Source organism: Rhinolophus sinicus, chromosome 18 (genome assembly GCF_057876585.1).
Source record: "Rhinolophus sinicus isolate RSI-liver-muscle chromosome 18, RSI-T2T, whole genome shotgun sequence".
Taxonomy (NCBI): domain Eukaryota; kingdom Metazoa; phylum Chordata; class Mammalia; order Chiroptera; family Rhinolophidae; genus Rhinolophus; species Rhinolophus sinicus.
Window position 1 is genome coordinate 31,591,899 of NC_142518.1, and position 15,471 is coordinate 31,607,369.

The 15,471-nt window shown below is 38.8% G+C and overlaps 1 protein-coding gene across 2 annotated transcripts; it reads left to right on the forward strand.

Annotated features, from left to right (window-relative positions):
- Positions 1 to 337: 337 nt before the first annotated feature.
- DDX3X (DEAD-box helicase 3 X-linked) lies at positions 338 to 15,176 on the forward strand. Of its 2 annotated transcripts, none has more exons than XM_019747880.3 (17): positions 338 to 717; positions 3,535 to 3,592; positions 5,032 to 5,079; positions 6,861 to 6,993; positions 7,972 to 8,130; positions 8,211 to 8,310; positions 8,736 to 8,871; positions 9,551 to 9,636; positions 9,834 to 9,932; positions 10,039 to 10,199; positions 10,620 to 10,764; positions 10,841 to 10,985; positions 11,119 to 11,300; positions 11,375 to 11,492; positions 11,799 to 11,952; positions 12,266 to 12,408; positions 12,611 to 15,176. In XM_019747880.3, exons 1-17 carry the CDS (start codon positions 673 to 675, stop codon positions 12,688 to 12,690), a joined length of 1,992 nt encoding a protein of 663 aa, XP_019603439.1. In that variant the 5' UTR covers positions 338 to 672; the 3' UTR covers positions 12,691 to 15,176. The 2 variants fall into 2 exon arrangements, with proteins under 2 accessions (XP_019603439.1, XP_019603441.1); XM_019747882.2 differs by having other exon boundaries at positions 559 to 717; positions 12,269 to 12,408.
- Positions 15,177 to 15,471: the final 295 nt, after the last annotated feature.

Here is a 15,471-nt window from a genome sequence, read left to right on the forward strand (position 1 = left end):
ACTCCACAAAATGGCCACCGCGCCCGACACCTGCGGTCACGTGATCCGCCACCCTCTGGGCTTCGGGCCTCTTTTTGCCTAACTCCGATTTCGAGGAAGCTGCCCGCGGAAGATCGAGGGCTTAGTTTGGAGAAATCTCACATCTTCAAGTCCGGGGACTTTGAAAGGAGAGGGAGAAGGCGCGCGCTAAAGAGAAAGGAACAGCAAAAACCGAGGGTGTAGGGTAAAGAAAGGGGAAAGAGGCCTAAGTTAAATTTTAAGGCTTCTTAGCTGGCGAAAAGCGAGTTCTCGCGAGATCTCGGAACTTAAAGACTTAGGCTAGGGTATTAGTGGAGAACAGGGGAAAAAAAGCTCAAGCGAACTAGGACAGCGTTTGGCGCTCTAGGATAGGACGACGAGCCGGGGACTGGACTCACTAGGAAGTCCCGCGAGGTTAGCACTGAATAAGCGCGCAGTAGCTAGGCAGAAGTGGTAACGGCAGGGGGAGTGCGGGAGTGAGAGGGAGGGTACACGTCTTACGTGCTGACGTAGCAGTCTTTCGAGTGGCTATATTAGATCCGTGGTCGTGCCGTCAGCTCCAGAGCCGCAGTTCTCCCGTGAGAGGACCATCGCGGTGAATCAAACACACTCGCTCAGCAGCGGAAGACTCCGAGTTCTCGGTACTCTTCAGGGATGAGTCATGTGGCGGTGGAAAATGCGCTCGGGCTGGACCAGCAGGTGAGTTGCAAGGAGCCCACCGGGCTGCAAGAATCTCTTCCCCTGACCTAGCCTGGCTTATGGCGTAGCGCTGACTGACATCCTTAGTTCCCGTTTTCTGTGTACGTCGGACTGGCGAGTGTCAATGGCCCGGGGGTATGGAGGGACAGGGAGGTGGATGGAATGCTGGTTGTGGCTGTCGCCCGAGCCGGGGCTCCGATTTGGCTCCGGTATTGTCCCCGGGCAGAGCACAATGGCGGCTTTTGTGTGTGCGTGCGCAGGCGGGCGGAGGAGGGGTAGGGGGTGCGCGCGCTGTCGCGGATACGCGCACGCGCGAATCTCGACTGACTAGTGACCCATGGGTGGTGGAGGTGTACGTTGCGCGAATGGAGACTTTTTCGTCTCAAGGGCTTCGGCCCTCAATTCGCGCGCAGCCGGGATTCCTGTGCTGGAGACCTGGCGGCGTTTGTGTGTGTGTGTGTGTGCGCGCGCGCGCGCACGGAGGAATGCGGCCCTGGAATGTGGGAGGGGGCGGCGCGGGGGGCAGCCTGCGCTCGGGGTAATGGCGGCGGCCTCCTTTGTGTGGTACTGGGTGGCGCTGCGGCCCACTAGCGGGAGAGGCCCGACCAGCGGGCCACTGGCCGGCGAGCGTCTGGGAAAGAGGGCGGAATGGGCATCTTGTTCCTCTGGGGTTTCCTTCCGCAGGCCTTCTCGCTCCAGCCCAGTTTCCGCAGGCCAGGCGCTGCGGCCCCGGAGGCCGCGCTTCCGGAGTGGAAAGTTTTGTGACGCAGAATTTTCGGGGAGGGCGGGGAGTAATGGGCCGTTGCGTTCGCGGTGGCGCTGGGCTCTAGAGATGGTTAAGGACCTGGAGCAGCCCTTTCCTCCGTACTTGCTCCAGGTAGTCACTGGCAATTTAGCCGATGGCCACGCGTTGTTTTTTTGGGGGGGATGGGTAACATGGGCTGTATGAGTGTCTTTATGTTATGTGACGTTTGACCCAGGAATTGCCCAGAAGAAAAAAATACCCCGAATATGACTTGGGGGAAAAACAAAAAGTTTTGTTGACTTGTTGCTATTCGTGGAATAAAATTCTGAAATAGGTCGACTAGGTATGTTGTCTTAACTGGAATCCCCCTCTTACAAGGGTGTGGGAGTAGAGGAGAGGAGAAAGTGTGAGCTGAGAGATGAGAGGGGTTATGGGCTTTAGTGGCAGGAAGTCTGCACATCTATCTGCTGCAACAGTGACACCACGCTTCAGATAAGCTGTGGAGTGTTTGGAGTCTTTAAGTAAACTGCCTACCACCACGAACTCCGGAATAATTGTGAAGTGACGTTTAGTGACACAAATTGATTGATAGATTTTAAAGTAATCATATAATACTTTTAGGGATTTAACGATGTTTCTTGGGAGCGTTTTTTTCCATTAATGAATCAATTATAGTACTCCAAATTGCTCACGCGTCATTATGTCGAATGGAGCACAGACAAAAAAAATTTGGTGTCAGGAGCACAGGCTGTCCCCAACTTGAACTTTTTCCACATAAGTAATGCTGTTTTTTTAAGATTCTAGGCAGGAATTAACTTTATTTAAATTTGTAATCGTTGTAATTCGAAAGGATATGCAGTCCTTAGAATTCAGCAACATTCACAACTGAGAAAATTCCAACAGTGTAATTCTAACAATTTACAGTAGCCTTTAAAGTTGCTTTTTAATTAATGTTAAGTGTAACATTAATAAAACTTGTAATGAATGCAAAAGAGTTTTTGTTCCTATTGTGCTTTAAAGTATCAGTGTGATGAGAAACTACTGCAGAGAGAAAGCCTGGCAGCGTTTTTTTTGCTAACAGAAATTACTGAAATAAGGCGCCTAAGTCTTAGGTTATTTTTTTTTTTCTTTAAGACAGCATCTGCTTCCAATTTTCAGTGACTCCATTGATGATACAAAAAGTATCATTTTGAGCTTTAACAGAGGCATTATGCTATAGCATATCAGTTTTGTAGACAGCTGGCAAGAGTACTGTGTGACTTAATTTTTTGTGCTTTTTAAAATATTCTGGTACATACTTTTTACCCCCCTATTGCTTGTAAGTAGTTCCTGGTTAGTCATTACAGAATATGATGAAGATTTGTAGAATTGTTGAGGCTTTGAGCTACCAGTGTAAGGGGATAAGTAGAAATGGAGATGAAAGGCAGTAAAAAATTTCCTAGTATTTAAGCATTGAATGCCAGTTGTGCCATGAAAATGGGAGAATAAATAGGTACGTACTTCACAGGGTTGTGCTTAACATAGTGCTCAGTAAGTGGTGGATACATTATTAATATTTAATATTTTTAAGAGTGCTACCCTAATTCAAAATACTTGTGCAATATTTAGGGATAAAGAAATTAATTTTCTGACATTTTTCAGGTGTATTTTGTACAAGGTTTAAAATCCAAATAGAAAGTTCCATTGTTCAATATGATTGGAGCTAAAATTAATCATTTGTCTATTTGACATTTTAAAATAATTTTAATTTCTTGAGCTTTTATTATGGAAAATGTTACAGGGGAAATTCATTTTGAATGAATGAATTCAATTTGGGCCCAGTTTCTACTGGATATCACCAGCATTTTGGTGTGCTGCCAATATGTGCAGTAATACTGGTTTACATTTGTTTAAAACTATATTGTCTTCAAAGCACTTTCTTTAGTCACATTTCTCATTAAGGGTTTCACATCAACCCCTTGAGGCAGGCAGAGCAGCTAGTGCTATTAAATGCTAGCGGGCAGACTAGTTTTAGTTTTCTCTTAGTGTAATATTTCAGCGTCCGGGCTGCTAACCATTTAACTCTCTTCTAGTTTGCTGGCCTAGACCTGAACTCTTCAGATAACCAGAGTGGAGGAAGTACAGCCAGCAGTAAGTAAAACATTTTACGGAGTTATTGAATACTAGAGCTTTAATATAATACTTCGTTGGACTTTAAAATTTAAGAATTTCCCCTCCAATTTATAGGCAGCATTATATAGGATTATGTAGTAGTGATCAATCTAAAGTATTGTGACCTTTTGGTAATAAAAGGATTAGTTTTCTTGAGTAAAAACAATAATTTTTAAAAACCTATACTACACACAAATTAGAAGAGTTTGTCTATGAATCCTGAGCCCAGCTTGGTGGTGGGGTTGTGTCTATCCCTGTTAGAGTGCATCTATCAGATTCACTCAACAAAGGGAACATTCACATTCAATTGTTACGACTACCCCTTTTCCATGAAGAACACGCAACTAATAGAGCAAAGCTATATTCAATCTTGGGGTAGTGGTTAGGTTTTAAATGGCATGTCTTATCATTCTTTTGAAAAGAAGTTAATATGTAAAAGTTTATTCCGCCCCGCCCCCTGAGGTTTTTTGAGACTTGTTAGAGATCAGTATTAAGGTGTAGGGGATCTTGGTGGTTATTTGGCAATAGATTTGCTTCAGCTCAGCTCTAAAAAAATAATAAAAGGTGGGTATGGGCTGTAGGATTTGAACACTTCAAGCACTGTTACGTAGTAAAGGACATGCCTTCATTTTTAGGCGAGAAGGGCTTCACTGGGCACATAGTTACTTGCTATTTGTTTAAATTTCACTGTATTTGTCATGCTAAGAATCTTAGGAATTGATCATCCTAATAAAGATCTCTACTATGTAATTCAAGCCAGAAGGGAAAAAGAAAAGTTAAATTGCAGATTTACTAGTAATAAAGTGAGTTGACTTTTCTTTATTTGGTGGATCTGCATTATTTACTTTTGCCTTCTCATCCATTTTCTAGGCTGTATTCTTAACTGCATATAGAGCAACAGTTGACTTTCCTTAAATTCAGCAAGCCCCAAATTAAAACGCCCAATTTATTGAAAACATTTCCCCTTTTCAACTTTTCCACATTCTGTTTTGGAATTTACCAGGATAGAAACAAAAAAGCATCTTAGTGGCCAATTGTGTGTTTTATTACATAGTAGTGTTTTAGGTTGTAGTAATACTTAAGTTGTAACTATTTTGTTAGCTTATAATGTCTGAAATCATAGCAGGCCTTTAAAGTAATTGTATCAGATTAACCACTAGTGGCAAGTTAAATGTATTTATTTGTAGACTTCAACTATTAAGTTCCAAGTCAAATTTTTGTTTGCCAAACTTGTTTTCCACCCCTTTTAAATCACCTAATTAAAGTAAAACTGGATTCATTTCCCCCCCTCAATGTCCAAGTAAGTTGTTAGACAAAGACTGGAGGTTAAAATTTTTCCAGGACCCTGTTTTAATAGCACAAGCTTTGGTAAGCTTTAACTTGGAGGTTTTTAACATTTGATTTTATTATTTTTTTAGAAGGGCGCTATATTCCTCCTCACTTAAGGAACAGAGAAGCCACTAGAGGTAAGTCCTCTGAGCAATTTGTAGACCTAATTCTTGCTGAGTTTAGAAATTGGAGCCTAGGGAAAATGAGGCACCTTGGGAAGTCTGTAATCATTGTGCTCTTCTCTGCTGTCAGCTGGTTCAAATATTAGGACTTAATTTGGGAAAAAGTCATCTAATCACACAGTGGAAAATTCTGCATTTCGCATCATACTCTTCTGAGGCCAAGGGCATGGTGTTGTATAATTTAACTAGTCTCATGCTTAGTCTGTGTTTGTAATCATTCACGGCATGATTTCAATTTGAAAAAGGTGAGTGGGCACCCACTATGTAAGCCAAACTGCATGGTGATTAACTTGTCTTGCAGAGGAGCCAAAACGAAGATGGAGTTATTGTGGATTAGTTAACAGGGTATCTAGCATTGGGCACACACCCAATAAGTTTGGAGTGATTCTCTGGTTTCATTTCCTTGCCTTAACTACTTCAATTGAAAGGCTTTATCTAAAAGGTATCACAACACCTGGTCTTTTCCCATTTCGTTTGTAAGGTAGTGATAGAAAACTAGTAGATGTCTCATCATGGGACAGCTGTTCAGGTGCTGTGTATTCCATAAAATAGGTGATCTGAAATTTGGAGGCAAGGGGCAGGTCAGGAAAACTAACCTTCAGGGGGAGGGAAGGTACTGGATAAAGAAGGTAGGATTGAAAGGGTGGAAAAAGAGTCCACAGGAGCATGTGGTTTGCTGTCATTCCTCCACATCCATATATAGTGTATCCTGGCAATACATGGATATACAATCTGTATTTCTTTAATATAATATCAGTTTGTCTTTATCATCATGGGTGTTCTCATTATTTTCTTAGACTGTACTAGCTGGAATTGACCTCCATGTATATTTAGTGCTCCCTGCACCTTTGTTGCAGTGGCAGAAGTCAAAGGAAGAGGCAGTGTCAGGTTTTAGAGCTGAAAGAGATCTTAGAAATCTAACTCAACTCTTTATTGATAGCTAAGGCTGTTGGTCACCAGACTGGCTAATAACAGAATGAAAGTAACTTAAATAACTTGTAAATTATCTGTTTAATAAAGTGTCACTGAAGCTGATTACATCCTCTACTTGTCTTTAAACCATGCCTGTCTGACTAATTTATACTTTTGTCATATTCCCTCTTACTGAATGTTTATAGCTGTTCCAACTAAGAGTGAGTAGAGAGGAGGATTTTCCTTTCTTCTAGGTATTTTTGATTCTCACCTGACAGTGTATATTTCATGTGAACAGAACATTATTCTTAAACTTTTTGCTATTGAAACTGAAAAATACTGCATTAAACCAAGTAATCTGACACTCTTAAGAAGAATTTTAAGTGACTATCACCTAAGAAACATTGAAATGGTGGTAACTGGTTCCTAGTAAACTCATTCATACCTGTTAAGTGAATGGAAATTAAATTTTGATGGTAATAAACAATACCATAATCATTGCATTACAGGCAAAGCTATTGACTTTTTGGAGGTGGTATTCATTCAGAACATTTTTAGATTGTCAGATTGCTTGGTTTAGTATACAGTACTTTTTAGTGGAGAGAATGAAAGATATAAAACATTTTGTGTGCTGATGTAAATCAGCTCTAAATTTTGGTTCTCTTTAGTGCCACGATGGGACTTATTTCCATTATCTTTCCAGTCCACATAGATAAGATAAAGTTGGTGGAGGGCTTTCAAATTTGGAAACATAAGTATTATGTCAAGGTATTGTCAATTTCTAATTAATACAGTAAAATGTTTTGTTTTTTTTTTAATTGAAGGATTCTACGATAAAGACAGTTCAGGGTGGAGTGCTAATAAAGATAAGGATGCATATAGCAGTTTTGGATCTCGTAGTGATACAAGAGGGAAGTCTAGTTTCTTCAGTGATCGTGGAAGTGGGTCAAGGGGAAGGTAAGTGATTTCTTATCTTCTTGTCTTGCGTTTGTACAGTATTGCAATTTAGGAATTGGTCTTTAATTTGATAAGTCCTCATCTTTGTACCCTGATCATTAAGCATGATATTTTGCCCCTTAATAGACCACCTATTTGGATATTAAGCATTATGTCTGTTTAATCATACTATCATTGCTGTAAGAGGTCTTTACTAAATTGAACTTGTTACATAGGTAGAAATTAGATGAGAACAAGAACATGCCCTTTGGCATAGATGAAATCAGTTATTTTTATATTCCTCTAATTTTAGATATTCATTTTTAAAAAGTAAGTGTATCTGGTGAATGGCCTAATTTGATTGAGATTTTTGTGGATATTCTATGACAATTTTTAAACACCTTATATTTTTGATTATACAAGTGTGGTGAACTGACCTCACGCACCTAATAGCTGTGGTTAGTCCTGTGTGTCCTGGTTTTTCGCAAACAGGCCTAAAACTCTAAAAACATCTTAATTCAGGTAAGGATTATTTTCTACCTTTTATCCAAAGTCTGTCACACAGGTAAATTGTCCTTTAAATGACATCCTGGTATAACCAGGACAATTCATAATTTGGTGTGCCATTTTCTTTTCCCTACCACTGAAGATAAGTAGATGAGAACTTTATATAAAGGTGTAAGTTATGTGCTGATTTCAAAATATATAAAGACTTGATTCTTAATTTCAGCATGTGTGAGGCCTGTGTAGGCTGTATAATTTTATAGAAATAAAGATACTGATTTTAGAAAATAAAGTTAATGTAAATGATACATACAATCTGGCTAATTAGAGGGCCTTGTTTGTCAAATAAAAATAAGCCAGAATTGGATTGTTGACATGTCCCTGAAGTTAGCCATAATGAATAATTCAACTTCTCCAAGTACTGTTCTAGAGTAGTGGTAGGAATTTGATAATGGTTAAATGATATGATTCTGATTAATTGCTTGTGCTGTTCAGGTTTGATGATCGTGGACGGAGTGACTATGACGGCATTGGCAGCCGTGGTGACAGAAGTGGCTTTGGCAAATTTGAACGTGGTGGAAATAGTCGCTGGTGTGACAAATCAGATGAAGATGATTGGTCAAAACCACTCCCACCAAGTGAACGTTTGGAACAGTAAGTTTCTGAAATGTAAGTTCCTTGTGAATGCAGCCTTCTTAGCTGGTATAACAAATCTACCAATCTTTTGATTTCAGGGAACTCTTTTCTGGAGGCAATACTGGAATTAACTTTGAGAAATATGATGATATTCCAGTTGAGGCAACAGGCAACAACTGTCCTCCACACATTGAAAGTGTAAGTATTTTTGCTTGATCTTTTAAGATGGAGGGAAGTGTAAATGTTTTCACAGCACTTGAAAATGAGATGGGCTTCCTAAAGGCATGTGTAGACCATGCCTACTTTAACAATTTTAAAGTTACTTTAAAAACCAGCCTCATTAGCTTGTGGAAAGGGAGAGGTTGAGCTCAGAATCACCATTAATACAAAATAGGAAATGGGTTAAACATAGGAGGAACCCGAAACTTCTCCAGTGTAGATTAAGCCTACAGGGTTTTTTTTTTCCCCTCTTTTCAAAACGTAGCATAATTTTTACTTAAAGCAACTGTAAACTAAAGTACAAATCAGCTATTGGTTGTTTTTTCCCCCATTGTATTAGTATAAGACAAAAATGGCTCCAGATAGCATTTCTAGCTATTTAACTTTGTTGAATTTCTTGACAGTTCAGTGATGTTGAGATGGGAGAAATTATTATGGGAAACATTGAGCTTACTCGTTATACTCGCCCAACTCCCGTGCAAAAGCATGCTATTCCTATTATCAAAGACAAAAGAGACTTGATGGCTTGTGCCCAGACAGGTAAGTTCACTTGATAAAAGTAAAGGAGGGGGATAAGATAGCCTGTGATCCATAGGAATATGGCCAGGGGAAAGGTGCCTCCATGGGTAAAGTAGCACCTCTCATACTTTGGGAATGAGGGGTAGTTGTTAGCCTCTGAATTCAGTACAAGCCTTACTATATCTGAGTTTGACCAGTTTGAAACAGGGTGGCAAAATACCCCCAACAAAAACACATAGCATTTGAATCATTTGGTATCTTTCATTCCCTATGGAAGAGTGAGAATGTTATCCTTTATACACTATCAATATATACCTATAGGGAAGTGTTAGAAATTGAAATTGACACCACTTTTGAGGCAAAATTCCTGCTTTCTTTACAAACACAAATGCAAAGAAGTGAATACTGCATTGTTACCAGAGTTTGGTACACTTTTCCTGTAAAGGAACAAAATAAACATTTTCTTATGGGGTATGTGGCCTCTGCAACTACTCAAGTAAATGATTGAGAAGAAGTTGTATTCCAGTAAATTTTTATCTACAAAAATAGTATGGGCCTTGGTTTTTAACTTAGCCGTTCATTTTTAGAAAATTTATTTAGGTGTAAAGTAAAAATACTCAGTAATAGGGCCGTTATAATATATTGTCATCTACCAATACGGTTTTTCTGTAGTTGAATAAATGTACATTCTCTTAAACAGGGTCTGGAAAAACTGCAGCATTTCTTTTGCCCATCTTGAGTCAGATTTATTCGGATGGCCCAGGCGAGGCCTTGAGGGCCATGAAGGTAACTATTTATAAAATGGGAAGTTATTGGATCTCCATGTAGATAGCTGTAGAGAGCTTTCTAAATGACACTTAAGACTTACTCCAATCTTTTTAATGGAAAACAGTTTTCAAGTGCAATCTGTAAATTACAGAGGGAATTATAATGAATTTTTTAAAGAGGATGTTAAGAGTTTAATTTATAAATTAATTTCTTAGGAAAATGGAAGGTATGGGCGTCGCAAACAATACCCAATCTCCTTGGTATTAGCACCGACTAGAGAATTGGCAGTACAGATCTATGAGGAAGCCAGGAAGGTAAGTATGCATTAAAGTGATTGGCTTTCTCATTGATTCTAGTGAAATGTTTTATGCTCATGTAAAAGTCTCAGCCTTGAAGTTGATGAAATTTCTTTGCTTATAGTTTTCATACCGATCTAGAGTTCGTCCTTGTGTGGTTTATGGTGGTGCTGATATTGGTCAGCAGATTCGAGACTTAGAACGTGGATGCCACTTACTAGTCGCCACTCCAGGACGTCTAGTGGATATGATGGAAAGAGGAAAGATTGGATTAGACTTCTGCAAGTATGTTAATTTTTAAATGTCTGAAGACTGCATTGTTTTTAAAAAATTACTGGCCATTAGTTTTGTAGTACTTAATTGGCATTGTCTAAAATTTAAGTTTTAGAAGTGGTTTATTTTAATCTTAAAACTTACAAAAGTTTGCTCGTTGTAATTTTAGTGTTGAAAATCAGTGACTTTTTGTAGACGCTGAGAAGGACCAGTCTGTGGGACAGAGTCAAGTAGTAATAGCTAATTTGGCTGTGTGATCTTGGATGATTTATTTAGTGGCAAAAATCCTTGGGCTGTGTCTTGTGTACATGTATCAAATTTGTGTGATGTGAGGTTTTTAATTACCTGAATGAATATATAATTATACTTATCTAGATAACAGCTATACTAAAACTCTTCTCAAATTCTAAACTGAATTTTTGTTCATGACAGATACTTGGTGTTGGATGAAGCTGATCGGATGTTGGATATGGGGTTTGAACCTCAGATACGTAGAATAGTTGAACAAGATACAATGCCGCCAAAGGGAGTTCGCCACACTATGATGTTTAGTGCTACTTTCCCTAAGGAAATACAGGTATTGTTTACTGCAAACTTGATTTACTTAGGAATTTGCGTATCTTAGTAGATAATAAAAAAAAATTTTCTTTCAGATGCTTGCTCGTGATTTCTTGGATGAATATATCTTTTTGGCTGTAGGAAGAGTTGGCTCTACCTCTGAGAACATCACACAGAAAGTAGTTTGGGTGGAAGAGTCAGACAAACGGTCATTTTTGCTTGACCTTCTAAATGCAACAGGTAAAATTATGAATAATTTTAGCGTTACTCTGGTGGCATGTAAGTAATGAGAATCCATTTGGTTCATCTTTACTAAATACAAAGAGAACCTGCCCCTATTAGTGACAAAAACCTTGTAATTTCTCAAATTTAGGCAAGGATTCACTCACCTTAGTGTTTGTGGAGACCAAAAAGGGTGCAGATTCTCTGGAGGATTTCTTATACCATGAAGGATATGCTTGTACCAGTATCCATGGAGACCGATCTCAGAGAGATAGAGAAGAGGCCCTTCACCAGTTCCGCTCAGGAAAAAGTCCAATTCTAGTGGCTACAGCAGTATGTATAATCTTGTTTTCATGTTGAACTATTGGTTTTAAGTGGGCCGTGTATAACACAAGTTTATCTTGCAGGTAGCAGCAAGAGGACTGGACATTTCAAATGTAAAACATGTTATCAATTTTGACTTGCCAAGTGATATTGAAGAATATGTACATCGCATTGGCCGTACAGGACGTGTAGGAAACCTTGGTAAGTGTTTGGTTACTTGATGGTCTGGTTGTTTACATTTTTTCAATATGATGCATGCAGCAAAGAACTTTTCAGGATCTTAAACTATAAGAACTCTATTTCCAAGGAATGCAGTTAAAATATATTTCAGCAGTAGAAGTGACAGAAAAGTCAGGTTTTGTTACAAAGAACTTTGAGTTGGTTAAATAGCAAATTGTCAGCTTTTCCCTCTAGTTCTCTACTTAATATTCTGCTTAGGAAAGTAAGAGAATACTATGCTACTTTAGTATAGAAGACCTTAATTTATGTACTTATTGAAACTTTTAGGTCTTGCCACCTCCTTCTTTAATGAGAGGAACGTAAACATCACCAAGGATTTGTTGGATCTTCTTGTTGAAGCTAAACAAGAAGTGCCATCTTGGTTAGAAAACATGGCGTATGAACACCACTACAAGGGTAGTAGTCGTGGACGATCTAAGAGGTGAGATACAGATGGTGTATAATGAGGGGGGGGTGGGTGCTTTGTCCAAGCTTAAGTTTAAGTAGCTTAACTTTCTTAGGCTGCCCAGATCTTTGGGGTAAAGGAGATATTATTAAAAAGGATAACACTAAGTTAGTGACAGACTTTCATGGCGAAGGACTTTTGAGGCACTATTAGGGAAAATAGGGCTGGATGGGAAATTGATTGAATTGAAAACTCAGAAATGGGTGGTTGGGAAGTTTTAGCAAGAATTCTGGGTTATTTAGTGGGATTTCATCTTCATGTGAACCAATACACGTTTTTGTCCTCACAGTAGTCGATTCAGTGGAGGGTTCGGTGCCAGAGACTATCGACAGAGTAGTGGCGCCAGCAGTTCCAGCTTCAGCAGCAGCCGCGCCAGCAGCAGCCGCAGTGGTGGAGGCGGCCACGGCAGCAGCAGAGGGTTTGGCGGCGGAGGTAATGTTCGTTTTCAACCTTGGGTCTTTGGGAAGGAAGGGTGTTTTCATTGGAGTCATCTTTTTCAAAGCCTAATTGAAAACATTGAAGTTCAACCCTGTAGATTGCTTTTCGTAATTTTACATCGAAGTACTTAAAGAAGGGAAAGACTGTATTTAGCAATGGATGACTTAATTAATTTCTCTTTTTATTCTCTCATTAGGTGGCTATGGAGGCTTTTACAACAGTGATGGATATGGAGGAAATTATAACTCCCAGGGGGTTGACTGGTGGGGTAACTGAACCTGCTTTGCAGTAGGTCACCCTGCCAAACAAGCTAATATGGAAACCACATGTAACTTAGCCAGACTATACCTTGTGTAGCTTCAAGAACTCGCAGTACATTACCAGCTGTGATTCTCCACTGAAATTTTTTTTTTAAGGGAGCTCAAGGTCACATGAAGACATGAAAGGAACAATCAGCAGCCCTGTTCTGAAGGTGGTTTGAAGACTTCATTGCTGTAGTTTGGATTAACTCCCCTCCCGCCAACCCCCATCCCAAACTGCATTTATAATTTTGTGACTGAGGATCATTTGTTTGTTAATGTACTGTGCCTTTAACTTTAGACAACTTTTTATTTTGATGTCCTGTTGGCTCAGTAATGCTCAAGATATCAATTGTTTTGACAAAATAAATTTACTGAACTTGGGCTAAAATCAAACCTTGGCACACAGGTGTGATACAACTTAACAGGAATCATCGATTCATCCATAAATATTATAAGGAAAATACTTACGTGGTAGCCTGCATTAAGGCTTTTTGATACTTGCAGATTGGGGAAAAACAAACAACAAACGTCTTGCAGCATATTCAATGGAATTAGTTTCTAATGTGGCAAACTGTATCAAGTTAAAGTTCTGATTTGCTCACTCTATCCTGGATAGGTATTTAGAACCTGATAGTCTTTAAACAAGCCATTCCAGTCATGATGAGGTGATGTATGAGTACATGCATACATTCAAAGCACTGTTTTCAAAGTTAATGCAAGTAAATACAGCAATTCCTCTTTCAATGTTTAGGCAGATCATTATGAGCTAGCCAAATGTGGGCATATTATTACAGGGAAAGTTTAAAGCTCTGATAACTTGAAATAGGTTTTTAGGAGAATTCATCTACTTAGACTTTTTAAATGCCTGCCATAAATGAAATTGAAATGGTAGAATGGCTGACCACAGCAATGACCAGCCCTCATTAGGGCCCTGGGTGATTTTTGGTCTAATAACGCATGCTAGTGTTGATGTTTTTTGGTCAAGAGGGTATGAACAGGAAGAATTAATGCAGCAGGCTTTATTTTAAATGCCGATTCACATTACTCTGTTCAAGCTGCGTTGATGTTAAACTGGCTTACTATAGACTTTGTAAAAATGGCTCCAGAAGAGTAACAAACTGAAATCTTTGAGATCACACAGGTTGGAAATATGTACATAACTGCACAAGGTGTCAATTCTGCTATACAGTGCAGTTTTAGTCAGTTTTAGTTGCATAGGTTTCCATTGTATTTATAGTCTGTTTATGCTAAATCTGGCCAAAGATGAGCATTGTCCACCACTAAAATGCCTCTGCCACTTTGAATTCTGTGCTAATTTTGTGGCCAGAATGCGGTGATCAAAAAGCTCAATCTTTTTACAGTGGCATAGGAAGACGGCAAAAATTCCTAAAGTGCAATAGATTTTCAAGTGTATTGTGCCTTGTTCTAAAACTTTTATTAAGTAGGTGCACTTGACAGTATTGAGGTCATTTGTTATGGTGCTATTTCAATTAGTCTAGGTTTAGGCCCTTGTACATTTTGCCCATAACTTTTTACAAAATACTTCTTTTATTGCACATTCAGAGAATTTTATATATATGTCTTGTGTGCGTGTCCTTAAACTTCCAATCTTATTTTGTCTCGGAGATTGTTGAACGCAGCTTGTCTAGGAAGGGGGATGGGACTAGATTCTAAAATTTATTTGGGACCATGGGAGTGATAGTTGGGAAGAAAACTATTTGCACACGACAGATTTCTAGATACTTTTTGCTGCTAGTTTTATGTAATATTTATTGAACATTTTGACAAATATTTATTTTTGTAAGCCTAAAAGTGATTCTTTGAAAGTTTAAAGAAACTTGACCAAAAGACAGTACAAAAACACTGGCACTTGAATGTTGAATGTCACCGTATGCGTGAAATTATATATTTCGGGGTAGTGTGAGCTTTTAATGTTAAGTCATATTAAACTCTTAAGTCAAATTAAGCAGACCCGGCATTGGCAGTGTAGCCATAACTTTCTGATGTTAGTGAAAACATAATTGGCGACTTGAAATTATTCATGCCAAGGTTTTGATACACTTGTCTTAAGATAATAATGAAACACTTCAAAACACTGATAACGAAGTGTCCGGATTCTCAGATGTTTGTTGCGTGAGTTTTGTTTAGTTGTGTGTTTTTTTTCCAGTGAATGTCTGGCACATTGCAATCCTCAAACATGTGGTTATCTTTGTTGTATTGGCATAAGTCAGTGACTTGTACATTCAGCAATAGCATTTGAGCAAGTTTTGTCAGTAAGCAATATTTTCAGTTAAAGTTTCAAAAATCATGTAAGAATGGATTTAAACTTGCTGAATGTAAAGATTGAACCTCAAGTCACTGTAGCTTTAGTAATTGCTTATTGTATTAGTTTAGATGCTAGCACTGCATGTGCTGTGCATATTCTGATTTTATTAAAATAAAAAATTGAACGGCACAGTCTCCTTTGTTGTCAATCATGGTTTATTATTAGAGGTGAAAATAAAGTTGTGCTCTTGCCTGAAGATTTGTAAGATGTTATTTTTTGGTTGCTGTCTAGTGCTGATTTTTAAGATGCCTCTTGGAGACTGAATCACTCTGGTACCATAAAGTATTTGTAATACAGTGAGAAGGATTTTTGTAATAGATGGAAAACAAAAGTCCTTATTGATGTACACCATGTGTTACAAATTGGCTTGTACTTTAAGCAGTTTAATGTGGGTGGGAATCTTATTTGAGGCATTTGACATGAAGGATG

Bases quoted from the DNA above. Each gene is read 5' to 3' on its own strand.
- DDX3X (XM_019747880.3), top strand. From the start codon at position 673: ATGAGTCATGTGGCGGTGGAAAATGCGCTCGGGCTGGACCAGCAG. The intron at 8,131-8,210 runs GTAAGTTTCTGA...TTTTGATTTCAG, and splicing joins CCAAGTGAACGTTTGGAACA to GGAACTCTTTTCTGGAGGCA. The intron at 11,953-12,265 runs GTGAGATACAGA...TTGTCCTCACAG, and splicing joins AGTCGTGGACGATCTAAGAG to TAGTCGATTCAGTGGAGGGT.